Source organism: Aethalodelphis obliquidens, unplaced genomic scaffold (genome assembly GCF_003676395.1).
Source record: "Aethalodelphis obliquidens isolate GAN/ISIS:26980383/991018 unplaced genomic scaffold, ASM367639v1 scaffold30, whole genome shotgun sequence".
NCBI classification, from domain to species: Eukaryota; Metazoa; Chordata; class Mammalia; order Artiodactyla; family Delphinidae; genus Aethalodelphis; species Aethalodelphis obliquidens.
This window is the reverse complement of record NW_020837974.1, coordinates 1,205,255-1,232,476: the sequence shown is the minus strand read 5'-3', so window position 1 is coordinate 1,232,476 and position 27,222 is coordinate 1,205,255. Positions and strand designations below refer to the sequence as shown.

General features: G+C 60.0%; 1 protein-coding gene across 10 annotated transcripts in view; it reads left to right on the top strand.

Moving 5' to 3' along the window:
• Positions 1-27,222, top strand: part of MAD1L1 (mitotic arrest deficient 1 like 1) — a 315,176-nt gene that overhangs the window by 242,610 nt on the left and 45,344 nt on the right. For 9 of the 10 annotated variants that reach the window (XR_003436929.1, XR_003436928.1, XM_027125595.1 and 6 more), the window contains one exon: positions 9,444-9,651. Coding sequence is in view for 7 of the 10 variants with exons in the window: in XM_027125595.1 (XP_026981396.1) it covers positions 9,444-9,651 (208 nt within the window). In the remaining 3 variants the exon portion in view is untranslated. Of the gene's footprint in view, positions 1-8,715; positions 9,064-9,443; positions 9,652-27,222 lie in introns of those variants that run through there. The other variant, XR_003436930.1, reaches the window with a different exon arrangement.

The window sequence follows — 27,222 nt, the reverse complement described above, 5'->3', positions numbered from 1 at the left end:
GTGAGGTCTGGCCCAAGCCACCTGGCTCATGCGGGAGCAGAGGTGGATGCGCAGCCCCACTTGGGGACGTGACGTCGCGCGGCTCCACTCACCTCCCAGGGTATTTCTCTGTCACTGCGGCGGCACTGGCTGCCGGATGTCAGCTGCCCTCCGGTGCAGTCTGGGAGCGTTGAGGTTTACCCCAGAGTGACCCCAGCCTCAGCTCAGCTAGACCCGTCCCACCCCTCCTGGTGGTGGGGAGCACCGTGGGCAGCCTGCCCCAGCTGCCGAAGGCCCCGGTGCTCTCCCTGCCTATCCCCCCCGCCCCCATCTTTGGAAACATCACACTCCAGCAGAGCTCCCGGCCAGGACCTAAGAGTCCAGGACGGGCCCCGAGATTCCTCACTGGGGTGGATTCCCTCCAGGCGTTCCGCCGAGGGGGCTGCTGGCCGCAGGGGGACAAGCAGTGGGCCTGGCTGGGTGAGAGCCTCCCCGGGCCCCACTGTTCCTGGGCAGGGGACATGCAGCGGCCACAGGACACAGCCTGCCAAGCTCACTTGTGTGTCCAGGCCCTACGTGGCGCCTCACAGCTGATGGTAGATAAACTCGCCCTGCCATGCTGGGGAGACGGTCGACCGGAGGGTAGTGTGAGAAGGGTCTTCCACGTGTGCTGGCCTGGCAGGCATGGGTCCCCACAGCGCCGCCCTTCCTGGAGCTGCCTGGAGAGCCCCAGCGCACACTGCCTGTTTGGGAACTGGCAAGGCCCGGCAGGGCCCCCTCCCCTGAGCACACCATCGGGCTGGGCCGGGCCTGTGCCCCCAGCTTCAGAGCCGGGGAGTGTCCCTTGAGCCACCGAGCACCGAGCGACCCCGGCCCGTGGGGCGCCGGAGGGACCTGCCCGAGGTCGCGGAGCCCTGGGCCTCGCGGAGGCGGGTGTGCGGGCTGGGGAGAGGCGGGGCTGGCGAGGTCTGTGCCCGCCCCCCCCCCCCCATCCGTGAGGTCCGGTCGGCCCTGCTACTCCGGCCCAGCGGGACACCCGCAGCTCCCCCGCTTTTCTCCCTGAGCTGTCTTCCTCCAGCCAGGAGAGCTGTTGATTTCGTTTTGAGGCCGGGGGATTTATAAACACGCGTGAGGCTCGGTGGCGGTCTAACCGGGCTTTTTAACTCTCTGTGGGCCTCTGTCTCCTGCTAGCAGTGTCTCTTACTATTCGTGGCAGGTCCGCCCTCCTGGCAGCCCTTCCCTGGCCCGGGGCAGCCACAGTCCATCCACAGGGCACACAGGCTCCCGGGGGGGGCTGTCTATCCTCCATCCGGGTCTCCCAAGTGCTAGGCTTGGAAGGTCCTTACAGATCAAGTTCACTGCCCTCATGCTTCAGCAGATGGAAACTGAGGCCCAGGAAGATAGGAGGCCCGGGCCGCCAGCAGGTTAGGGGCAGGACTTGAACACAGACAGGAGCGAGGCAGATGCCAGGGGACTCAGCCGTGGCCTGGACTCAGGGGGACATGGCTGTTCATCTGAGCTTGCACAGAATCTGAGCCCGAGAAGGAGCCCCACTGGTCCGTGAGCGGAGGGCGGCGGGCTGGCTGCAGCCCCAGGGAGAAGCATTGCCGCACGTCCTGCCGTGCCCTGGGCGTGCGGGTCGCGAGGCCCAGCCCCTCGTGCGGGCTCCCCGAGGACCCGGCTCGGCTGGAGCGGGCGCAGGGGGAGCTGGACCGCGGGGGTCGTTCCTCCGCAGTCACGGACCGGGACGTCTCTCCACCCCCTCGGCCAGTGGGATGTTTTTGTTTAGCCAGTAATTGCACCCACACGTCAAAGGAAGGTTCAAAACTTTTCCTTTTGAGATTCTCGTCAGTGTCTCAACAGTTTCCTCAGCTGCAAATCAAACAAGGCAACAAATTTTTAGCAGAAGATTAGAGCCATTTTTCCCCTTTCTTCCTCAAAACTGTCACGCAGCAGCAGATTTCAGCAAATTTGTTCGTGCTCTTCCGTCTGCCTCAGCGGCGCCAGCCCCCCGACACACCCTGCACGGTGCCACGAGCCCCCTGTGCCCATGGCCCTGCGTGCCCGGGATGACGGCCGGCACCCCTTCCCCGGACCCAGGGAGCGGGAAGCCCTGGCCAGCCGGCCCTGCGACTGCCCCGTTCTGGTCCCAGCTGGGCCTCTGGTTTCTCAACCGCAGGACACTGCAGTCATAACTGTCACCCGCTCCTTCTGCAAACGTTTACTTGACGTGCAGCGGCTGCCGCCCTAACCTTTGGGGGAGACAGGTGACGGGACAGTTTAAAGCGTCACGAGCTGGTAGGCGCTGTGGACAAACGGAGCAGGGAGGGGGCGTGCTGGGGGCTCTGCATTACTGCTGCCACGTCACCGCCACCTCCTCTCAGTGGGTCCTCACGGGGCTCCCCTCACTAGTCTGGGGGGCGGGACAAAGCCCTGTCCTCACGGAGCCCCTGCCTCCCTCCTCTCCAAGGAAGGAAGGAGGGAGGGAGGAGGGGAGGAAGGAGTGGCTGGGGAGGGCCTCCTTGCTCCGGGAGGGGTGGCGCAGAGAGCAGAGCCCCCAGTGGGCTGAACCTCGACCCCCTCTCACGCAGCCTGGCCACGTGGTCCTGTTGGCTCCTGACCCCTGGCAGCCTCATCGGGCCTGTGTGAGGGAGGGTGGGGTATGGGTAGCCTCCTTGTACCCCGAGGTGCCCGTGTCCAGTCCAGCCGGGCCATGGGGACTGGTCCACCCTGGCACCGGGGAACAGCATCTGGCCCCGCGGTCCGTACTGCTTCTCCATTCCAGGCCCGTCAGACTCCCGGGGGAACCAGCCGGCCTCAGGCCCCCTCGTCTGACAAAAGGGCTCTTCAGCCTTGGCTTCCTGAGCACCGAGTGGAAGGTTCCAGGTGGCAGGGTCTGTGGCAAACCCCAGCCCCTCAGGGCTGTCGCAACCCACCCAGGAGGCGCCTCTGGAAGGCCGTGCTGGAAGTCCAGGCTGGCCGCAGGCGACACAGGCCTGAGTCAGCTGGGCTGGCCGGGCTCCAGCCAGGCCATTTTAGGGAGGGCAGCTGGTCAGAGCCAGGTGCCAAGACCTGCCCTGAGGACGGTGGTCTTGACAGTGAGTAGGGTCTTGGTGTGGAGTTCCAGGCCGCAGCGGGGCCGCGTGGGAGCCCTTGCGCTGGAGGGGGTGTGAGGGCCGAAGCCAGGAAGCCGGGATCGACCAGGTCGTTCCGCCCAGACCTGCTGCCGCAGGAGCCGCGGGGGCGTGGAGACGCGCGGCGGGCAGCGCCCGTGCCACAGCAGTGGGGCCGGCACCCCCTGCAGGCCCGAGGCCGGCCCGGCCCAGCACGTGCTTCCTGCGGAGCCAAGCGCCTCTCCGCCGCTGGAGGCTGGGGCGGCGTGTGGAGGGAAGCCTGGAGCCGCACCAGGCTCTCGGTAGCAGATGGAGCGTCCACACACGTCCTACTGTTTGTTTTCCCTGTTTTCTTTCATTTCTCTTTTTTCAAAACAGCTTTATTGAGATACAATTTACATATCACAGAACTCACCTTTTTGAAGCGTACAGTTCAGTGGTTTTTCATATTTTCACAGATAATGAGCAACCATCCCCACACAATTTCAGAACATTTTTATCATCTCGAAAGGAAACGCTGTTCCCTTCCGCTGTCGCCCCACTCTCCCCCGCCCCACTCCAGCCTCAAGCAACCACCAGTCTGCTTTCGGTTTCCATCGATTTCCTCGTTTTGGACGTTTCCCATGAATGGAGTCATATGTGTGGTCTTTTGAGACTGGCTTCTTTCCCTGAGCGCAGTGTGTTCAGGGATCATTTGTGTTGTAGTAGGTGTCAGGGCTTCCTTTTTATGGCTGAATAGTACTCCGTTGTGCGGATGGACCACACTGTGTCAGTGCACTCGTCAGCTCTTGGACACTTGAGCGGTTATCGTGACTGATGCTGCTTTGAACATGTGTGTGCAAGTCGCTGTGTGGACGTGTGTTTTTATTCTTCTGGGGGGTGTACCTGGGCGTAGAATCGCTGGTCACGTGGTAGCTCTGTCTTTAATTGTCTGCGGAGCTGTTTCCCGCAAGGGCCTCCCCGTCTTCCATTCCCAGCAGCGATAGGAGGACAGTTTCTCCCTGCCTCGCTGAGACTGACTTTGTCATTCTAGCCACCTCGATGGGCGCAGTGACGTCTCACTGTGACTTTTTTTTCCGTTCCGCTGCTTACTAATGGCGTGACGCTGAGTGTCCTTCTGTGTGCTTATTGGCCGTCTGTAAGTCTTCCTTGGAGAAAGCTTTATTCAGGTGCTTTGCCCGTCTTTACGTAAGCTTGTTTTGGTTTTGTTGTTTTCTTCTGTTGTTGTTGCTGAGTTGTAAGAGTTTCATATGTTCTGGATACAAGTCTCTTCCCAGATGAGTGACTTGCAGATGTTTTCTAACACTCTGTGGGTTGTTTTTTCACTTCCTTGGTGATGTGTGCTTTGAGGAAGTCTTTCATTCTGAGGACGTCCAATTTGTCTACTTTTTCTTTTGTTCCTTGTTTCTAGTGTCACGTTGAAGAATCCAAGACCAAATCCAGTGTCGTGAAGCATTACACCTGTATTTTCTTCCACGTGTTGTGTAGTGCTGGCTCTTACGTTTAGGGTGTTTTATCCATTTTGAGGTCGTTTTCGTGTCTGGTGTGAGGTTAGGATCCAGGTTGGTGCTCTTGCATGCGGGTGTCCAGTTAGTTGTCCAGCCCCTTTTCCTGGTGGGGGGCCTTGGCACCCGCGTCGAGCATTGGCCAACTGTAGAGGCAGGGGCACTTCCTGGACACTCGACCTGACCCTGTGCCGGCTCTGCTGTCTTGGCCGCCATCGCCTGGTCGTAAGTTTGAGGGTCAAAGTGTGAGTCCCAGGGGCCGTGGACACTCTCACTCCCTGGGCAGAATGGCGTTAGCAGACCCCGTGCAGCTGTCCTGTCTGTTGTGACCCGGACTTGAGGCTGAGTCACAAAGGCCTGGGCCCGGGGGCTGCCACCCCCTTGCTGGGACCCTGGGGCCCCCGGGTCGGGGGCTGGGGCTCCGTCTCGCTCCTCAGGAGACTCCTTCAGTTACCTGCTGCCTTGTTACAAACACCCCACAGCTTAGTGGCTTAAAGCAGCTGGCATCCTGTTTCTCGCGAGTGTCTGTCTGGTGGCTCTGCCAGTCTCTCCCGGGCTCTCGCACTGCTTCCAGCAGGTGGACCTGCTGGGCTGCCCCCCCGCCTCCCGGGCTGGAGGCCCCATGCCTCCCTCCCTGCGGCCTGCATCCCAGGGAGGCTCCACGGCATCTTCGCCTGCAGGCTCGGGCCTCACGCCCCACTTGGCCTGGAGCCAGGGCGAGCAGGGCCTTCGCCGGGGAATTCTGGGGGCGGTGGGCATGACGCGGCCCTCTGCCCTTCACGCTCACGGTGTCCCAGCGCAGGCAGAGGGAGCGTCTTCGTCCCGTCCCGGGGGTGGGGCTGTGGGTGTAGTAACCCTGAGGCAGGAGCAGAGGCCCCGGCTTCCGGCGCCAGACGCTCACTTCGGCACCTGCAGGTTTCGCAGACTTGTCACTTCCCCCAGTTCATCAGAGCTGCGAGCATTTGCCCCTCTGGTCTGGTCTGGTCTGGTCTGGTTTGGTTAAGCCCTGCTGGTTCTCCCTGTGATCCTTCAATCCTGTCACCCACTGCAGTGTTTTCTTCCCTTCATTCCCGTCAAGGGGAAGCCGGTGGTCAGACACCGTGCTCTGGGATGGGAGCGGTAGCTCCCCTTCCTGCCCGTGGGGTGTCAGGCGTTTCCACAGCAGCGTCCTGCCCCCGACCCTGATGTCCAGGTGCCGTCTTCCCCGATTCTCCCCACATCTGCTGGGCAGGATGACCCTGAGGCTCGACAGGTCCAACGCCTCGGCCAAGGGTCACTGGTGACCTTGGGGTCAGTCTCTGTGCCCAGCTCCCTGCCCGGGCCCTCCCGGGGCGTCAGCATGTGAGTCCTGAGCAGGCAGAGAGGTGGGCGTGAAGCCAGTGGTCAGCATGGCCAGACTGGGAGAGCCTGTGGCCTGGGGGGAAGGGGGACCCTTGAATATCTGAGGTAAAGGAGAGGGGTGCAGCCCGGTGGATTCAGCCTGCCAGCCCGCTTTTGCTTTGCACGATTAAAGGGTTGAAGACAAATGAGGAAGAGCAGCTCTAGGGACACTGGAGGGGGCTGTGCAGGGCGGGGCTGTGTGTCCACGGCGCCCAGAGCTCCTTCCTTCCTTCCCCCCTCCTTCCTTCCCCCCTCCCTCCTTCCCCGCTCCCTCCTTCCTTCCCCCCTCCCTCCTTCCTTCCCCTCCCTCCCTCCTTCCTTCCCCTCCCTCCCTCCTTCCCCCCTCCCTCCTTCTTCCTTCCCCCCCTCCCTCCTTCCTTCCCCCGCTCCTTCCTTCCCCCCATCCCTCCTTCCTTCCCCCCCGTCTCTCCTTCCTTCCCCATCAGCTGACCTGCTAGGACAGAGATGGTGTGACTAGCACCGCCTGACGCATGTGCTCTCCGGCCCTTTGCAGAGCACATCTGCCCTCGTCCTCTCCCTGTACCCCCCTGACCCCAGACCCACGGGGAACATGAGTTCCCGCTGCACCTGGCCCACCTCCCGTCTGCCGCGGGGCCCTCTGCCAGGGTGCGCAGGGCAGATGGATTCCATACGCCTGGCTGTGTCTCCCAGAGTGTTAGAATCGGATGAAATAACGATCCCTTCCAACCCTGACAGTCTGTGATTCACTCGGAGTTCCAGGATGTCTCTTTATCCTTCGAGGTTTTTACAAGGTTCTCAGAAGCCTGGGAGGCGCCGGCTGCCAGCCCTCTGCCTTCCGCCAGGCTCTCTCCCCCTCTCCCGCCCTCTCTCTGCCTGCGGCAGGGAGGGGGTGTCTCCATGCTCCCCTCCCTCCCTTTTGGGGTCACTTTCGGGGGCTCTGAGCTGGCGGCTGGCCGAGGGCTGGCCAGTGGTGGCCACACAACTTGGCTCCCGCGCTGGGACTGTTCCGCTGAGTGAGTGTCCACCCCTGGCCTCCCTCCCGGGGGATTCGACGATCTGAGTGAAGGGTGCCATTTCTGCCGCCCCCCGGAAGAGGGAGCTGTGGGCAGAAGTCACAGCTGGGAGGGTGGGTTGTCCGGGAAGGAATCTCGGTGTCCGGGCAGGAGGGAGATGCCCACTCAGCTGGCCCAGCATCCCTTGTGAGAGGCGGGCGGGCCCGGGCCTGGGCCACTGCCCCTCAGCCCAGGACACTCCCGTGTCTCTGTCTCAGCACCGGGTGGGAGGGATGCCCAGGCCCCCCTCAGCCCTCGCCCTGGGAGGCCCAGGGAGTGACGGCCAAAGAGACTTGGCCTCTACCTTGACCTCCGAAGCCTCCGACCTGCGCTACCCCTCCTGGCAGACGCCCGGGGCTGAGCCGTGGGGACAGCAGCTGGGCGGAGCAGAGGCGCTGCCTCCTGAGTTTACTCGTCGGTGGTCTGTTTGCTGACCGCCTGGGCCCTTCTCATCTGTTGGGGTGACTCTTGGTGGCAAAACCCGACGCCAGTGGGCTTTGCGGGGCGGGGGATTCACTGATGCTCGCGCCTGGAAAGCTGAGGCAGAGCTGACCTGTGCCTGGAAGCACCCATGAACTCACTTGGTGCACATTCTAGAAACTTCGTATCGAGTAACACGTGTACGTACGGGAAAGCACACACGTCAGGAGTGAGTGTCTCTCACCGACCGCGCTCGGTCACCAGCGTCCAGACCAGCACAGACCCGAGTCCCCTCCCAGCTCTGCCTTTGGCCCCGACCTCGTCCTGTGGTGTCAGCGGCCACCCCATGTCTGTCCGCCAGGTCCGGCTGGTCTGTTCCGCTCTGTGTGAGAGGGTTGCCCACGTCGTCCTGCGTGCAGACCTTCGCTCTCACTGACACACGGTCCTCCGTGGGGGACACCCCCCCCCACCCTGTGTGATTTGTCTGGCTTTTTCTTGTTTATTCGTGTGGGCTCTTTGTATGTTCTGGATGTGAGTTCTTTGTCAGATTTATGTGTTTCATGTATCTCCCACTCTGTTGGTTCCCTTTTTACTCTTTTGATAAATAGAAGTTCTTAATTTTTATAAGTCCAGTTTATTTTTTCTTTCACTTGTTTAGCCCGTTTTGAACCTTGTTTAAGAACCTTCGTCTACTCCCGGGTCACAAAGACGTCCCTATATTCTCTCCTAAACCTTTGCGTGTAGCTTTGCTGTCACTCAGGAGTGATGTTTGTGTGGTGTGAGGTCAAGGTCAAGGTCATGTGGGCATCCAGTTGACCCTGCAGCACGTACTGGGGAGACCGTCCTTTCCCCATTGGCCCTCAGCACCTGCCTTGGTCACTGCAGATTTGTAATGTGCGGTGATGCCTCTCCCACAAGGTCGCCACAGCCGCCCTGGGCCCTGGGTTTTGCGTGTGGATTTCAGGCCATTCAGCACCCACTTAATCAAACGCCTCCCCTGATGTCCGGCCCCCTTCACACTCTGCCAGGCTGACCTTGTTCCCCTGTGGCTGGCGGGCTCCTACCAGCCGGGAGGGGAAGAGGTGGGTTGTGTCCGCAGACAGTTGAGGGTCTCGTCAACTTGGAAGGGAGCGTAACCCTGACTCCTTAGGTGTGGGTGTGTCCAAAGGGGACAACCGCACTTCAGCCAGGGGTCAGGGTCACCTTGGTAGCGGGGAGCGTCCACACGGTGTGATGAGAAGGTACTTAACCTCTGGGGTCTTCCTCCCCTAATCTTGACCCCAGGTAACGGTGAGGAAAGTGTCGGCCACATCCCGACAGCAGGGCATCTTCAGGACGCCCGAGCGGCATCCTCCACACTCTGAAGGTCACCCAAAACAAAGCCCAGAAAACTGCCAGCCCAGAGGAGCCGCGGAAATCGGACAGCTAAAAGTCCCGTGGGGTCCCGCAGGACGGATCTGGGAACAGAAAAGGGCATTTGGAGGAAACTAAGGAGTTGAGAAGGAAGGAGGGAGTTTAGTTAGGCTGGCGTCAGTGTTCGCTTTCGAACTGTAACAGGTGCACGGCTGATGTCACGTGTCAGTAACGGGACCGTGTGGGGCACGTGGGGACTCTGCTTCAGCGTCAGTTTTAGTAAGTTGGGTTTTTTTGTTTGTTTGTTTTTAAATCTTAAAAAACGGGTCCCACTCTTAAAGACCATGAGATAGGAGGGTCGCTGAGAGGCTGGCGAGAACCCAGAGGCGTTGGGGTGTTTGCTGATGGTGTCTGAAAGCGCCGCACTGTGAAGAGACCTCCCTCCCAGCAGCTGGTACTTGGCGAGACTCAGAGAAGGGGGCTCGTGTGCCGAGTTCTGACGATGCTCTGAAGATGGGCTGGGTGGGCTTTCTGTTTGCTCCCCCGTTTAATGGAGGCCACAGCCCAGGGAGGGGGGCTGGGACCCCACAGGCCAGGCTCGGGTTCCCCTTTGCTCTCGCTCCACGAGGGGCTCTGACCTCCTGCCTGTGGTCCCGCAGGGGGACTACGACCAGAGCAGAGCCAAGGTGCTGCACCTGAGCCTGAACCCAGCCGGCGCGGCGAGGCAGCGGCTCCACGAGGACCGGCAGCGGCTGCGTGAGGAGTGCGCGCGGCTGCGGGAGCTGGTCCATGCCCTGGAGGCCGGCGGCGCCGTCCCCCCCGACCTGGAGGCCGCCGCGGGGCTGCCCTCGTCCGGGGCGGTGGCAGGTAGGCCCCTGTCCGTCCGTCCGTCTGTCCGTGTGTCCAGCCCGTGCAGGCAGCTAGGCTGTGGGCATCCCCGGGGCTGTGCGGGAGGCTTGGTGGTGCCGGCCTGCAGAGCGGCAGGAGGTGACACAGGCGCGATGAGGACCCGATGGCTGGAGCCCTGCCGACCCCTGAAACAAGTTAGTATCGTTTAGCAGTTTCTACGCATGTGAGTAAACCCAGTACTCCGTGGAAGCGGGGGCCATCTTTCACCATCTGAGTACATTTCAGGGACCCAGTGAGCCCTCCGCAGGGGTCTGTGAGGAACCCAGGAAGCTGCCTTTTCTGTCACGCGGGTCTCGCCTGCTCTGCAGTTCTAACCCAGGGCCACAGCCTCTGACCTCGCAGCTCGTCTCTCCAGGGCAGTGCAGTGACCGCTGAGCCTGTCCCCGGCACGCCGTGGTCACCAGGTCCCGCCCTAGTGCAGAGAGAGGTGGGTCCATCAGTGCCAAGGAGGGAGGGGACCCTCTGGAGGCTCCATTTTCCCAGGGGTCACCCAGTCCGGCCCCACGGGGAGGCTGTGCTGTCGGAGGGTGCCCAGCGCTGCTGCCCACGGGTGGCTGGGAGGAGGGCTCTGCTCGCTGCCCCCTCAGTGGTATCCGCAGGCGTCTGCGTCGAGAGGGCCAGGCTGCTGTTTTCTTGCCATTCGCCACGTGCATTTCTGAGTGGCTTTTCCGCTGGGAAGCCCTTCCCCACTTCCCCTTCCCATGTCTGTCATCTCTTCCTGTGTGCCCACTGCGGCTGGAGTTGGGAAGTGGGTGCAGCCGTCCTCTTGTCTGGAGCAGGGGTCTGTGCGTCGCCCATTGCCAGGCTCGTAGGTGTAGCCCCCCTCCGGCCCATCTGCTTCCACCGTCTACCTTGCGTGGAACCAGCCTTTCTCGAAGTGCCTGAAGTCAGCGGTCACTGCCCCGTGAGACCGTGGAGGTGGGAGGCTGCCCTCAGCACCTGGGGCACAGGGGCTCTACGAGGCCAAGCGCTCGGTCAGCCAGGCCTGAGTTTGAGCCCCAGCTGTGCGTTCCCTACACCACCCGCGCTGAAGCTGCAGGGTCTCGAGAGCCAGGCTGAGCCCGGCCGTCCTGCGGGAGCCATGCTCCATCCCTGCTCCCTGGTGCTGTTCCGTCCTTCGCCGTGTTGTCCCCCTTCCCATGGCATCCTGAGCGCGTCGTGGTCCCAGGACCCTCGGCCCAGTGTCCTCTGTGAGATGGGGGGTTCGTGCACCGTCGTGGCTTCACCCCACGGTGCGGAATCAGTGCGGTTTGCCATCTTCCACCTGAACTCTGCGCCTCCTGGTTTTACAGGATTGCAGCTGCCCTTCAGTTGCTCTCCCGAGGTCGCGTGCTGGGCTTATGGACGGTGAGCACACACGTGTCGTGTGAAGTGCACGCCCTCCTGTGGACACGCACGCCCATGCCCGTTCACACCTTGTGCCGGCCTCTCCCATCTTGTCTTCCGAGGGGGCGGTGGCCTCTGTGCAGGGCTGGCTCTTGGATCAGAGCATCCAGTCATGACCACGACGAGAAACGTGCAGAGGCGTGCCCAGGACAGAGCTCTCTCCCCACCGCAGGTCGGAGCAGAGACGGTTACTGCCGCAGCGCGAGGCCCCCAGAGCTCAGGACCTCCGCGTGCCCCCCTCGGGGTGCTGCTTTGCTCTCCTGGCCTTTCAGCTGGCGCTCCTACACAAACTCCTCACTTTGCACTTTTCATCGGCAGCAGCCAGACGGAGAAGGTCCTGGCATCCCGGCCTGGAAAGCACAGGCCTTCTGTTCCTGGGGCAGAAACAGAGCCCCCCATGCCGCTCGGACTGGCGGTGTCGGCTGCCCAGGTGCCCCCGTGGCCGTTCTGCGGCCAAACCCCGGCTCAGCCGCAAAGACTGCCGTGGGGGTGGGGGTGGGGGCAGGTGGCCAGCGTCCCGCCCTCCCCGGTGAAGGCCAGGAGAGGCCTCTTGCAGGGTCCTCGGCAAGTGGGCGGCCGCATTACTGTTTCTCCCCGTGTTCCTTCCAGCCGCGGCTCCAGCGCCTCTTCTCGAGCGGCCCGTGTGTCCTTGACAAATTCACAAGCTGAAGGTGCAGGCGCGGCACCTCGAGGTGGCTCTTTACTCTCTGAAAGGACTCGTGCCGTCTAATGTGACAGATCGTTTGCCCAGCGAGGTCCGTCCTCCTCCCGACCAGTGGCTCTGCGCTCAGCGCTGGGGACACAGCTGCCTGGAGCCTCCCAAGGGCGCCGTGACACGTGCCCACAGACGCTGTGGGCTTCCAGGCAGAGACGGCCCGTCGGACCGTCCTCCTCGAGGCCCCACAGCAAGAGGGACAACGGCAAACCTTTGGGATCCGGACAGTCGGTGGGCGGGTGGTCCAATGGTGAGCAAGCTCAGGAAGACGGAGTCGAGGCAGGAACCACGCTGACTGACGCCACAAGCCTCCCCAGAGGCCCAGGGCAGCAGGGGGCGCTGGGGGAGGGGCGTGACCGGCAAGCTTGCTTGGGGGTGTGATCAAGGGGCAGGAAGGGTTCCCAGACCTTCACCCAGCTCTGCGTGGTGGGCCGTGGCCTCTCTCCCAGCAGAAGTGAGAAATGCAAGTCGGCACAGCGGTTTCTTCTCCTGGAGCAGCCGTTCCCAAGGGGTGGTTCCCAGGCGGGCAGCAGGCGCCCCAGGAACATGTGGGCCATGCAGGTCCTCGGGCGCCGTCTCAGGCCTGCGGGGTTCCGGGGCAGCCCACGTCCTCCCGCATGTCTGTGAGCTGCAGCTCCGGAGACGGTGTGGACAGGGCCCATCCAGGACGAGAGCCGGCAGTGGAGCCGAGGGATGAGGCTGGTGGATGCCCGGACGCCCCCGCCCTCCCCTTTCGCCCTGTGGAGCCTAACCAGCTCCGGAGGAGACCCGAAAGCACTGACCCCGGAGGCAGCTGGCCGGACCCTGGGCTGAGCTGACAGGCCAGGAGGACCCACTGCTGGCTGTGACCAGGGAGCGAGAGCAACAAGTAGAAAAACGCACCTGGAGGGCGCAGGCCGCCAGAGTGCAGGGAACCTCCAAAACACTGCGTCCTCAGAGAGACAAGGACGGACTTCCAACAGCAAAGCGCAAGCGAGAGGCTGCAGATTTTTCAAAATGAAAAACAACAAACTTCTGGAAGTTAGAAATATCCAAGAGTTAAATGAAAATCTAAACAGCAGATTTATGGATAAAATTTAGAAGGTTTATCTGAAAAGTAGAAGAACAAGGCGACGAGCTGGGAAGCAGGAGATAAAAGCTGAGGAAACGCGAGGAGCCGCCCGGCCCGCGAGGTCCGCCGAGTCGCGGGGCTGCAGGAGAGGCGGGGTCGCAGGTCACACCGGCACCGTGTGGCGATGAGGCCGCTCCGTGTGGGTGGATGAAAGGGCCCCCCCCAGGGGAGAAGCGGGTCACTTGTCAAAGGCCAGGGATCAGAAGCGCTTCCTTCTCAGCAGCAGCCCTGGTGCTGGAAAGCCGTGGGCACTGCTCCAGGTTCCCAGAGGAGCCCGGCGGCAGCCCCGGCCCGCACCCGCGCTCCAGCAAGCCCGGAAAAGCTCACCGTGCGCCCCATCTCAGGAGGCTGTCAGAGGATGTGCCCAGCAGAGCGAGCAGACCAGCAGAGGAGACGAAGCGCAGAGAGCCCGAGACGCCAGCCTGGGACACATGTGGGGGAGGAGCAAGCCCTGGCTGGAGCGGGTCAGAGGCTCTGGGCCTCTTTCAGGCCAGGGGGTCGTCAGGACGTAACTGGCCCGTGTCTCAGGGGGCGTTGTGGCCCAGGCCTTGCCATGCGTGCCCCGTGTCCCTGGGCCCGCTGCCCTGGCTGCACGGAGCCGCCGCCCTGCCCGGGGCACCCATCTCACGTCTCCTGTTTACATCTGCTGCCACCGCAGGGTTAGGAAGCTCCCACGTGGGTCAGCAAAGAGGTTGGGCTGCGTTAGCGATGGGTGCACAGAAAAGTCAGCAAACGGAAGACGGGACAGCGTCAGCTCCAGGGAAGACAGGATGCTGTGCAGGAAATAGCGCGGAATCCTCGTCTGCCACAGCCCAGCTCCAGCAGCACCTACTGTCCTAACAGTCCTGGGTCCTGGGAGGATGAGGACAGGAGGAGGGGCACATGCGAGCCGGCAGGGGATCAGCCGCTTAACACCGAGGTAATCGGAGTCGTTGGCCGGAGGAGGAGAGGACCTACTGGGCGTGACTGGGCTCTAAACCACGCACGTCGGAATAAAAATAAGGGTAAACCTTAAGACAAAGCCCAGGGCAGTCGTGCGGCGGCCTGGCGAGTGCCAGGTCCACAGAGGCTTGGGCCGGTCCTGTGACGGAGATGGGGCAGCAGAGGCTGAGAACGGCAGTCTGAGCCTCGTTTAGGAGCTGCGTGGACCCAGTGGGGCCGGGGCGGCAGAGTGGGGGGGTGCCCTGTGCTGACACGTCCTGGGCTGGACCCAGCGGGCTGGCGGCCCACCAGAGTGTGGGCGGGAAAGGAGGAGTCATTCGGTCACCCCACTTCTCTCCTCGTGGGACCAAGAGGAGGGTGGCCAGGTCAGCTCTCGGGATCCTCGGGGGAGCGTCCCCGCTGAAGCCACGTGGGCAAGGGAGCCCCGCCACCGTGTTCGTAGCCTGCAGTCACCCACGGCCTCGCTCCAGGGGGTGTCCAGCTCTTGCAGACACCCTGTGGTCCTCTGTCCGCGCTCTCAGGCCAGCCGCACGCTCCTTCTGTCGGCCAGTGGAGCAGCTGAGGCTCAGGGCGCTGGCCGCTCCTCACAGCCCAGGGTCAGCCCCGCCCTGGGGAGCCATGCGAGCGGCCAGGTGCCTCTCTGGTGGCTCTTACGTGCCCGGGAGACAGATGCCGGTGGCGCTGCCACAGCCAGACGGGTGGCTGGCCTGGGGACTGCGCACAGTGGTTAGGTACTGGCCTCTGTGGAGGCGAGGCCACGTGTGTCTGTTTCTGCCTTGCCAGGCAGAGGCACAGTTTGGCAAACTCCCTCCGCGGGCCCCCCGCGTCTGCCTCAGTATCCAGGGCTGCAGCAGCGGGGCCAGGCTGCCGGGCTCTGAGCTGTAACCTGCCTCCAACCGTAGAAAGAAATCTCAGCACGTGGAGGCCCCTGACCTCCAAAGACGCGTCCTGGAGAGTAGGGCACCAGCAAAGGCCCCGCCCCACATACACCGCCCGCTTTCCCCTGTGGGCCTCACGGGCCAGCCTGCCCCACCCCTGGACGGGTCCTGTCTGCCGTGCACACAGCGTGCCCTTCGAGCTGGGCCTGCAGAAGGCCCCCGGGGGTCGTGTGGGTGGGCGTGCTCTCCGCAGTGGCGCAAGCACAGAGCTGGGTGGCTGGGATGGAGCCGGACCAGCAGCACAGGGTGCCCCCGTCTCCTAAAGACTTCCGGGCTCGCCGTCAACACACCAGGAGCCGCTCCGGGCGCTGGGGATGGAGGGTGCCCAGCCTCAGGTGACTGCGTTCCGACACGCAGGGGATGCTTGCCTCCGGGCGTTCCTGGACCTTTGACAAAGGAGTCGCTGAAGAACCCCTACCAAGGCCGCGCCCTCGGCTGGCAGGAGCCTGAAACCTCAGCCCCCAGCACTGGCTGTGCTCCTTGCATGACCCCACACCTTACCCAGCCTGGGCCGGAGAGATTGTTCATTGCGGTTTAATTAGGTAAAGAATTAACGTTAAAATAATCTAATCTTGGGCTTCACTGGTGGCACAGTGGTTGGGAGTCCGCCTGCCGATGTGGGGGACGCGGGTTCGTGCCCCGTTCCGGGAGGATCCCACATGCCGTGGAGCGGCTGGGCCCGTGGGCCATGGCCGCTGGGCCTGCGCGTCTGGAGCCTGTGCTCCGCTACGGGAGAGGCCACAGCAGTGAGAGGCCCGCGTACCGCAAAAAAAAAAAATCTTGTCAGAGCGACACACGGAAGGCGTTCAAAATTGTCTCTGTCTGACTGTGCGGTGCAGCTGATCCCGAGAGGTCCCTGGAGGAGGGACGCCGAGGGCCCTCCCTGGAACCCGTCCGTTCTGCCCAGGGGGGAGGGCGCCCCTGCAGCAGCTGCGCTGCCTGGGCTTCATCTTGGTTCTGCTGCTCTCTCCAGACGGGGGCTCACCCCCTTCCCGCTTCAGCCGGCGCGAGGGCCAGCTGGGCTCTCCAGATGTGGGGCGTGGTGGGCGGGCTTCTCTGAGTCGCTGCTGTCCCCCGGGCCTCCGTGAGTGCAGGTGTGATGGCAGCTGGGGAGATAGCGCGGACTCGCTGAGGCTCCGGAAGCCGTAGCACCTGCTTCCCGAGCCGGCAGCCACGCAGGGGCCAGCTGGACGTCAGCAAGGGAAAAGCCACGGGAACGAGGCGGCCTCAGGGCAGGCCCTGGGTGTGGGGATTGTGTTTGCGGGGAGGCACGGGGGGCAGGGGGGCACCTGGCGAGAGCAGGCCATACTGGATTGACACTCGCTCGGGAAGGCGTCACGGGGAGCAAGGAGGCCCAGACAGCTGCGGGTCACTGGTGAGGGCGCTGAGGCTCCACATGGCTCGGCGCCCGACACGAGGTGATGGACTCGGGGTTTGCTGTGGCCCCCGGTCTGGCTGCCCGAGGCTTAGAGGTGGCTGTAACGTAGAGCCGAGAGCTCTGCTCGGCTCAGGTGCTGGCCGCTGGCCACTTGGAGCCTTTGGGGAGCAGCTGAGAGCCCCCAGCCCGCAGCGAGAGGAGTCCTGCCCTGTGCTTTCCCCAGCTCGTCATCCTCTGCTGGAGGGACTGCCGGGAAGACCGGGAAAGTAGGAGGCAGAGGCGAGAATCGGGAATTGCGCCCCGGCCCGTTCCCGGGTGGGTTACCGGGAGCAGCAGGCGTGCCTGGGTCTCAGGCTTCCTCCCTTCCCTGCCCGCCCCAGCAGAACAGCGTTGCCGTCCGCACCCGTCACCTCCCGGCCTTGCAGCAGGTGGCGGGGAGGCCTGCTGGGGTCCTTGGGGCACCGTTGTCTGGCCAGCCCGAGCCGCATGCGCCGGGTGGATCTTAAAAGCACTGCAGAGGCTTCACACCGAGCTGTGTCGGAACCTGAGCCCACAAGAGCGTGGGTCGGATGCAGCCATACACCGTTAGCAAACCTGAAAACCAAAGACAGGAAGTAACTGTGCGTGTTCCTGTGAGCGCTAGTGCGTTTCTTCAGGGCGGGCACTGGGGCAGGATTGCCGGGTCACGTGGTCAGTGGGCTGCTGGCTTCGCGGCCGGCCGTGCGCCCCCGGCCCCACCGGGGTGGGGCTCTGCGGCGGCACCAGCCCGGGGCCCTTGGTCATCCTGAGGTGTGTGCAGTGGAGTCCACCCCGTTGTAACTGGCATTTCCCTGACGGGTGAGATGTGGAGCATCTTTTGTCGCGTGTTAGCCACTCCTGTATCCCCCTGGGTGGGTGGAGTCTCTCTTCAGGTTTTTGCCCATTTTTTGTTGGATTGTTGTCTTTGGCTCGAGTTTGGGGAGTTTCATTTCCTAACAGTGTCTTTCTCAGAGCAAACGTTTTTTAAATTATTTATTTATTTTTGGCTGCGTTGGGTCTTCGTTGCTGCGCGCGGGCCTTCTCTAGTTGTGGCAAGCGGGGGCTTCTCTTGTTGTGGAGCACGGGCTCTAGGTGATCAGTTTATCTTTTATAGGAGTCAGATCTAAGAACTTTGCCAAACCCAGGTCAAGACCCTTTTTTTAATGTTTTCTGCACTAAGTCTTTTAGTTTTGCATTGAAATCTGTGATCCATTTTGTTAATTTTTGCATATGATGTGAGATTTAGATTATGGTACTTTTTTTTTTCCTTTTTCCGCTGCGTTGGGTCTTTGTTGCTGCACACAGGCTACTCTTCGTTGTGGTGTGCAGGCTTCTCGTTGCTGTGGCTTCTCTTGTTGTGGAGCATGGGCTCTAGGCACAAGGGCTTCAGTAGTTGTGGCCCAATGGCTCAGTAGTTGTGGCTCACGGGCTCTAGAGCACAGGCTCAGTAGTTGTGGCGTACGGGCTTAGTTACTGCGCGGCATGTGGCATCTTCCCAGACCGGGGATCAAACCTGTGTCCCCTGCCTTGGCAGGCAGATTCGTAACCACTGCGCCACCAGGGAAGTCCCTCGAATTTTTTTTTAATTTAAGATTTGTTTGGTGGCCAAGACTTGTGAACCACCAGATGTCCCATGTGGACCTGGTAAGGATGTGTATTCTGTCTTTAGATAAGTACGTTTAGACAGTTTACATTTAACATAATTTCTGCATACGTTTGGATTTAGGCCTACCATTTTACGATTAGTTTTGTTTGCCTTCTCTGTATTTTATTCCCATTTCCTCATTTCTACCTATTTTAAGATTATTTGAATATTTTTTAGTATTACATTTTGATTTATCTTAGTTTTTTAATTATGTTTCTAGATGCTTTTTTTTTGTTTTTTTGTTTTTTTGCAGTACACGGGCCTCTCACTGTTGTGGCGTCTCCCACTGTGGAGCACAGGCTCCGGTCATGCAGGCTCAGCAGCCATGGCTCACGGGCCCAGCCGCTCCGCGGCATGTGGGATCCTCCCAGACGGGGGCACGAGCCCTGCATCGGCAGGCGGACCCCCAACCACTGTGCCACCAGGGGAGCCCTAGAGACCTTTGGAAGTGACTTCTCTAGGGGTTACAATGCGCGTGCCTGACTTTCCGCCGTGCACTTATAATTAATATTTTACCACTTGCGGATGATAAGATCCTGGAATGTCAGGGTCTTATCACAACACAGGTCTCCCACACCCCCTCCCCCTTGTAGTAATGCTCATTTGTATGTACTCACTGTAAAATGTTATAATTGTTGATTTTAATTGTCATTCATATTTTAAAGAACACATGCGGAAAGAAACAGTTCATGATTTTTATCTAGACATTCAGAATTGCTGTCGCTCTTTCTTCATTCCTGAAATAACAGGTTTTCCTCTGGTATCATTTCCTTTTGCTGGAAGAGCTTCCCTGGCATTTCTTTTAGGGCAAGTGTTCTGGAAACATGCTCTCGTGGTTCCCCTTTGTCGGACAGCGTCTTCATCTTGCCCTTCCTCCTGGAGGGTATCCGCTGTGTGTGGAGCTCTGGGTCAGCGGTTTTCCCTTTTCTCTGCCTCTGGCCTCCGTGGTTTTTGATGAGAATCTGTAATCGTTCAGATCACTTCCTTTCTGTGTGAAAAAGAGAGCTTGACGGAAGCATGCATCAGGTCGGACGGTAGGTGCGGGTGATGGTGACACACGGGCCCCCAGCTGGGGGTCAGCGTGTGGTGTGATGGACGCGACAGACGTCACGGGTTGGGGGTGGACAGGATTCTGCAGCCCAGTGTCGGGCAGTGCCGCTTCCGGGGAGACCGAGGACGTCTCGTAGCCGCTCTCCCCACCCTGCCCCAGGCGCCTGAGGGTCCCAGCGTCTCTGTCACCTGGGGTTGGTCCCCGTTGGCTGGGTTCTTCCCAGCAGGTCTGCTTTCTCCTGGTTTTTCATATGCTGCTTGGTTTTGAATTGTGTCCTGGACATTTTGAACATTTTCAGGTCTTTGTGAAGTTCTGGAGAACATACATCCTGTGGGTCTGGGTTTCAGCAGGCATCTGCCAGGTGGGCCAGTCAGCAGCTCCCGCCACCTTCCAAGGGCTGTGCTTCCACTGTCAGTTCAGTTTCAGAGCCGTTGCTGTGCTCCTCTCAGCCGTTGGGTCCTGGGCAGTGGTCTGGCCCACGGTCCAGGCCTCACGGCCCTTCAGGGTCAGACCCCCACACGCCCAGCTCAGAGGTGCCTTTTGGGGTCCGCGTGGCACAGTGGAATGTGGAATTCCCTCTCCCTCAGCTCCAACGTTCCCCGGTTCCCTAGGGCCCCCTTCACAGGCCCCTGGCCAGACGTTCAGGCCTTCACGTCCCTGCCCCGCCAGGCCCTTCCCACGGCTGCAGCAGTGTCCACGGCCACTGCCAGCGGGGGACAGAGAGGAGGGCAGTGGGGACTCCCCCCTCTCCTGGGGCCACAGCCCTGCACATAGAGAGAGGGTCCTCCCTCGGGGGTCTTGGCACCTGTCCGGCCACAGCTGCGCCTCCGCAAGATGGCCTGGTGCCGGGACAGGACGGGATGAGCACAGCCGGGAGAGCAGCCTCCTCCCACTTCCTTCTCGGGCCAGAAAGCAGGGCTTCTCCCCACTCTCTCTGCATCCAGACCGAGTGGACCAGGGTCCAAACAACGACCGCCACCACCTCAGGACACTCAAAACTATAAAACTCACCCAGTATGCAGTAGATAGTCTGAATAGTCCTGTAACTATTGAGCAAATCGAATCCATAATCACAAAGCTTTCAAAAAACCAGCCTTCACTGGTGAACTCTACCTAAAGTTAAAGAAGAATTAACACCAGTTTATACAGTCTCTTCCCGAAAATTGAATAGAGAGCACTTTTCAGCTCCTTTTATGAAGCCAATATTACTCTAATTTCAAAATCAATGACAAGACAAAGAACAAAACCTACAGGGATTTATTTGTTCCAGGAATGCAGGGCTGATTCAGCCTTCAAATGTCAGTTGATATAATCCACCAGATCAGCAGGATCAGATCACTTGGTGGAGTGAAAGCATTTGACAAAATTCAGTACTGATAAAAACCCAGCAAACTAGGAAAAGAGGGGAAGTTCCTCAACCAGATGCAGCTCGTCCACAAACCCTCCATCTGACATCACACTTACGGTCAGAGTCAGAGCTTTTCTCCTAAGGTCGGAAATAAGGCAGAGATGTCCACTCTCACCACCCTGGTCAGATGTACTGCAAGTCCCAGGCAGAGCAGTGAGGAAAGGAAGGGCCTGCAAAACTTTTCCTCTCTGCAGATGACATGTTCGTCTACATAGAAAATCCCAAGAAGTTAACAAAACAAAACAAAACTAGCGAAGTGAGTTCAGCATTGATTTTTGTGTATCGATCTTGTATCCTGCAACCTTGCTGAATTCACTTTATATATGATACGTGTGTGTATAATATGTATATGATATATACTAGCAGTGAACACGTGGAAGCTGAAATCTAAGACATCATACCATTCCTGTTCACTCTCCCCAAAACGAAATTCCTAGGTATAATTCTAACAAAACACGTAAAAGAGCTATAGACTGAAAACGACAGAGCATTGATTAAGAAGTCAAAGGATTTCTAAATAAATGGAGAGACGCACCACGTTCACGGGTGAGGGATGCACCATCAGGAAGCTGTCCTTCTGCCCAACCTGGTCAGCACTGCGGTTAATACAGGAAAGTCGGCTCTGGGTCGGCCGTGCTTGGGATTCTGCTGCTTCTTCAGTCTGCCGGTACTTCTGTGTCTCTGGGTCAGCGATCGGCTGTCCCCTGCTTCCCTCCAGGTGGATCAGTGCCTTTGTGAAAGGCCGGGTGGATTTCCTTTTTTCATCCTTCCCAGACCTGGAGCCTGCGGCTCTGTGGCAGGATCACTCGTAGTCACCAGAAGCTGTAAAGCGCGCGGATGTGCTTTAACCGGTGAACAGGTCACCCGCCTGGTGCAGCCGCCCGCCCCGCTGCTCAGCACTGAAGTAGCCAGCGACCAACGTGCTGGTCTCCGTAAACGGTCTGCGAGAAGCCCCGAGGTCCCATGGTGCGGGGCTCTGCGGGCAGACTGCTGGACGGGGAAGGGAGAAAGTCAGAGACAGACCGCTGGGCCGGGGTGCTGGGCTGGGGGGTGCCAGCGGCAGAGAAATGCTCGGGGGGCTGGGCTGTCACACACGTCGGCGCCTGGGTTAAACCTTGCAGAACGTCCACCCCAAGTGTCAGGGTTTTGCGTGTTTAACATCTTTTAGTATAAAGGGCACCTCACTTAATTACTAATAAGGAAGAAGATTTTATTTCCTCTTTCCTGAAAGGTCTCGTCACGATCAGAGCTCCTTTACCTCCTTTTTTATGCAGTTTGCAGAGAAGCTTAACTTCTCTTTCTTCTTGGTGATGATTTTGTATAGAAACTTTTAACTTATTTTGGAATCTCATCTATTTATTCCGTTTAAGCTTAGAAAGTTCTTTAGTGATTTGATAAATAGTTCTATTTTCTCCTGTGATTTTTATTTTTGGCTGTGTTTTACATTTAAAGATCTAATCTACTTGGAACTTGTTTTGGTACGTGGTGTATGGTCAGGATTTGAATTGATTTTTTCCCCAGGTCAGTAAACAGTTGCCGTAGTGCCCTTTATCAGATAATCGTTCCTTGCCCTGTAGGTTTGTAATGCGTCCCTATCTGTTTCCATGGTTTCTGTTTTTTTATTCCATTTTTCTGTTCCACATTTTTAGTAATTATAACTGAAATTAGGTTTGAGTATCTGGTGTAGAACATGGCATTCCCCTATTTTCCTCTCATTTAGATTTTCTTACCTGTTTGTTATTCTGAATGAATTTCAGAAGTGCTTTGTCAAGTTCAAGAAAAAGCCGTGAGGATTTGGTTGTTCTTGACATTGCATTAAAGGTATAAATTACTTTGGTAGGCGAATTTTCAGCTTCGTCGCATTCTCTGTCTCTGGGTAGGTGAGGGGAGCGTCAGGCCTGTGGAACAAAGAGGGGCCTGAGGCAGGGCCCCCTTCTCGGCCAGGGGTCGAGGTGCTCCAAGCCCCTCTGCTGGCACCAGTCCCACTCCGGCCACCGGCCGCCGCTGGGCTGGGTCTAGAAACACGGGATCCAGGCCTCCCTCCTCCACCAGGTGGGCCTGTGAGGCTCCCTGGCGCTCTGGGTCCCAAGCCCCTCCACCCTCCTCCCGCTCTCAGGGTTCTCCCGTGGTCGCCTCTGCGTTGCTTCCCGTACACAGCTGTGTGCGGCGGGGGGAGTGGGGAAAGAGCTTTCGCCATCTGCCTGGGGTAGACAGAACCCCTCACGTCTACCTTGAACAAGGTCCCCGTGACCCTGCCCTTCAGCCCGGGCTCAGAGCCCTGGGTCCCGATCTCCCCCGACTCCTGCATCCAAGATCGCTCTGCCCCAGCCCTGCTTCCCACCTGCCAGACGGCTCATGACCCCGTGTCCCCGTGGGGAGGTTGGCCACCTGTCAGCAGCAGGGGGGGCCTTGGTGCCAGGGTGAGGAAAGAGCAGTGCGGGGGCCTAGGGTGTGCGCCCCTCTGACTCTGGGCGCTGCTCTGCGGGGCTGTGGTCCAGCTGCATGCCCGCCTCACCCAGCGCCGGCCCTAAGGTGTTGACGGGCAGACAGACAGATGGACACAATGTGAGGGAGGCTCCCAGCCCCTGGGGTATTGGAACCCTTAGCTTCATGAATTTCTTTTTGTTCATTTAAGTGAATTTTTAGTCCTAGAGGAAAGGGCCTCTTGAGCCGGTTGAGGGAGGAGCTGCTGTCCTGGCAGCGGTCCTGGCTTCGCAGGTCCCGGGTCTCGGCTGGTGAGAGGCAGAACCGGCCACACTCGCTCCCGGAACGCCCGCTGCAGGCCCCGCTGTGTGACCGGGGCCAGTGTCTGCCCCCGCTCAGCCCCCTCGGCTCTGAGCTGAGGCTGGTCACCCTTCCAGGCCGTCGTGACTGCATCCCCGGAGCACAGAGCCCACAGGGAGCAGTGAGGATGGTGACTGCTGCCATCCTTCAGCCCCATCGGCCCGGCCGCGCAGGAGCCTGTCTGTCAGGCAGAATCTCCTCTGTCTGGAGAGACAGGAATGGCCCGAGAGTCCTTGGCCCAGCAGCTGCCCCGACCCAGTCATAGAAGGCGGCTCAGGCTAAAGCGTCCACTTCGGAGACGGGACCTGAGCCCCACAGAAGACCGTGGAAGCCGAGGATGGACGTCGCCAGGTGGCCCGGGCGGCAGAGGTCTTGGACCGCCTGGGCAGGGCACGTTCCTCCTCAGTGCCGCGGGCCCGCGAGCCAGAGGGGAGAGGGTCTGCACAGACTCCCCCGAGAGTGGCCAGGGGCGGGGCGCTGTCCTCACGGGCTGGGTCAGAGCGGGGGCGTGTCGGCCTGAGGGAGTGCCACCGCGGCTTCGAGTGCCTGGAGCTGCTGTGCGGTTGGCACCGTCCGCGACGTGTCTCCCGCAGAGCCTGAGACGCCCCAGGGCAGGTGGGGGGCCGTGTTCTCCGCCGGTCCCGGGCCAGCCTCGAGGCCACGCCGATGTCCTCAGAGCCCCTGTAGCCCCGGAGAGGAAATGAGAGGGGAAGGTGAGCCCGGGTCAGCCCGCTGGTGTGGGTGCGAGGCCGGGGCGCCAGGGCGAGCCCCCTCCTCGGCTGCTCCCAGACAGTGCGCTTTGTTGCAAACCGGTTGGCATTTTAATCACTGTGTCCCTGGCCATTCCCTCTTCACACTGTTTGTTTATTCTCTGGTGTCAGGTAATAAAGGGCAGCACCATCAATTAGGCGTTTAATTGGAGTTGTAAAGAAGCCGTGTAATTTAATCTCCGGGTTTGCAGGCAGTCAGCAGAGGAAGGGCGGGGTGGGGCGGGGCGGGGCGGGGCGGGCCCCACCCAGCCCTCCTCTCCACCGCTTCGGGGACAGAGACAGCGGCCAGCGGCGCAAGGCCGCCCGCTCAGGAGACCGGCGGGTGGGAGCGTCCCCAGCAGAAGCGGCCCCACTGGGCCTCCATCTAGAGAAGAGCTGTGTCTGCAGCGTCAGTGGGGTCCCCGTGCGTCCCTGTCGGGCTCCCAGCTCTCAGCGTGACACCCCCCACTTGGTGTCCCGTGGCATCGCAGAATTAGCGCGTTGGGAACTGAACTCCCCAAACTACAGTGAGATCCCGCACACACACCAGTCAGAACGGCCCAGATCCAGACCGTGGCAACAGCAAAGGCTGGCGAGGGTGTGGAGTGCCAGGGGCCCTCATCCGTGGCTGGTGGGGATGCACAATGGCACCGCCACTTTGGGCGCCCGCTTGGTGGTTTCTTACCAAACTACCATATGATCCAGCACTCACTCTCCTTAGCATTTACCCAAAGGAGTGGAAAACTTAGGTGTCCACACGAGAACCTGGAAGCAACTGAGGTGGCCTTCAGCAGGTGACCAGCTAAACTGCGGTCCATCCAGGCAATAGGATGTTATTCTCACTGAAAAGAAAGGAGCTGTCGAGTCATGAAGAAGATGGAGGAAACTTACACGCACGACACTAAGCGAAAGAAGCCAGTCTGGGATGATTGCAGATACGGGACGGTCTGGAGGGGGCAGAGCTGTGGGGGCAGGAGGGAGGTGAGTGGTGGCCCGGGGCTGGGGGAGGGGTGGGCAGGTGGAGCACAGGGGAATCCTAGGGCAGTGCAGCTGTTCTGTGTGACGTGGTGGTGAGTACATGTGTTACACGTCTGTCCAAACCCATAGGCGGTACCACACCCAGGGTGAGCAGGAATGTCAGCTGTGGGCTGGGGTGATTGGGGCTGAGTCAGGGTAGGTTCATCCGCTGTAACAAATGCGCCCCTTCTGCTGGGAGGCCTGTGTGTTGGTTTTGGGGGAATCTTTGTAGCTTCTGCTCAGTTTTGCTGTGAACCTAACGCTCCTCTAATAGTCTCTAAAAGAAAAAAGAAAAAGAAAGAAAGAAAACCTAAACTCCCAATCTTCACCTGTTTTACGTGTACGGTTATTTTTAGTAAATGTACCGCGTTGTGCGGCCGTCCCTGCAATCTAACTTTGGAACATTTCCGTCAGCGCAGAAGGACCCCTTTTCCCATTCGCAGTCGGTGTCTGCTCCCCCTGCAGCCGTGTCAGCCGCTGACCCGCCTTCTGTCTGTGGGTGGGTCATTTCTGGACACGTCACAGAAAGGGGGTGCCGCAGCACACGGCGTCTGTTTCTGGCCCCACCGCCTGGTCCTCCCTGTCGCTTCATTCCTGCGTGTCATGGGCAGCGCTCCTCTGCATACGTGCGCCGTGCTGTGTGTCCCTAGTCAGCTGGTGCCCACGTTGGTGGTTCCCACTCCTGGGCTGCTGTGAACATTGGGATCCGAGTCTGTGTGTGGTCGTAGGTTGACTTTCCTCTTGGGTGGCGCGGAGTTGCTGGATTCTGTGGTAGATTTGGGTTTAACTCTGAGAAACTGTCGAGGGGTCTTCGAGGTGGCTGTGCCGTTTTGCGTGCCCCACGTGCGTGTCCTGAGCGCTCTGTCCTCCCTAACGTCCGTTCCTCCCCGACTCTGATTAGAGCGTCGTCACGGGTGTGAAGTGGCGTCTCGGGGTGGCCGCGTTTCCCTAGAGACTGGTGGCGCCCCGCATGTTCTCACCCGCTCACCAGCCATCTGTGCGTCTTCCCTGGTGACATGTCTGTGGGAATCTTCGGCCCATTTTCCAACTAGATTGTTTTCTTCTCATCATTTTCTTAATGCTGCCTTTCGATACGCACAGGTTTTTTATTTTGGTGAAGCCTGATCTGTCCGTTTTTTCTTCTGTGCTTAGTGCTTTTTTTGCCCTGAGAGATCTTTGCTTCCCCCGAGGCTGTGATCGCCTGCCTTCTCCTAGAGGCTCTTACGTGAAGACCTACGGTCCCGTCAGTGAGTTCGCGCACGTGTTGTGAGGGGGCAGGGCTCGTCTTCCCACCCGGGTGTCCGGTGGTCGCTTTGAGAATCAGTCGCCGGGCTCAGCTTCGGTCTAGAGTCCCTGCCACGCGGCCCATCTGCTGCGTCTGTGCCAATACCTGCCGCCTTGACGCCGTGAGGCCCCCAACCTCACTGTTCTTTTTGGAGACTGTTTGCATCTCCAGGTACGGTTCTGGGTCGGGGGCCTCCCTTGCTTTTCTTGGACGGTCCAAGCACAGTCCCGCCTCAGGACCTTTGCACTCGCTGTTCCTCCCTGGCTCCCCTTGTGGGTGAGGTGCCCCTGGCTTGTTCGCATGGCTGCCCCTCTGCCGGCTTTCTTGTCCTCCATGGTGCTTACCGCCTTTGGAATACCGCCTGTCTTACTTCTTTACATTGTTTTTATCTGTGTCCCTGGTTGGAATGTAATTTCCATCAGGGCTAGGTTTTTACCTATTTGTCCAGACTGTCCTCTGAGGCTAGAGTGCTGCCCAGTACACGGGACACCCTGGGGCGACTGGCCGAGCACTGCCGGGTACACGGTGCACCATGGGGTGACCGGCAGCTGTTCCTAAAGTTCTGGTGCCGGGGCTGCTGCCATCATTTGCTGCTGCTGCTGGCTGGGAAAGCGCGGCCCCAGAGTCTCAGAGGTCTGGCCGTCCCGAGCCTCCCAGGTCAGCGCCCTACGGCCGCCATGACAAGTCACACACTGCGTGGCTTGAAGCAACACAGACGTGTCCTCTGACGGTTCTGGGGTCTGAAGTCTCACTGGGCTAAAACCGACAGGGCTGTGTCCCTCCCAGAGGCTCTGGGGAGAGCCCGTTTCCTGCTGATTCTGGCCCGGGGGGATCTACAGGGGGGCTCCAAAAGCCCTGCCGGCCTTGGGGGGGCCCCCTCACCTTGCTGTGCTGGATGTTTGCGGGTGCTGGTGAGGCCGTGGCTCTTCGTGGTCGGGGGTGGCCTCTGTAGAGGTGGGAACTGGGCAAAGGTGGAAGGAGAAGACGGGGGGTGGGCGGGGTGGCTGCATTGGCGGCGTCTTCTGAATTCCGGTGGGGAGCCACGGGCTGTCACAGGGTTAGTTGTCTGGCAAAGCCCCACGCCCTGCCCCAGGAGCGGAAT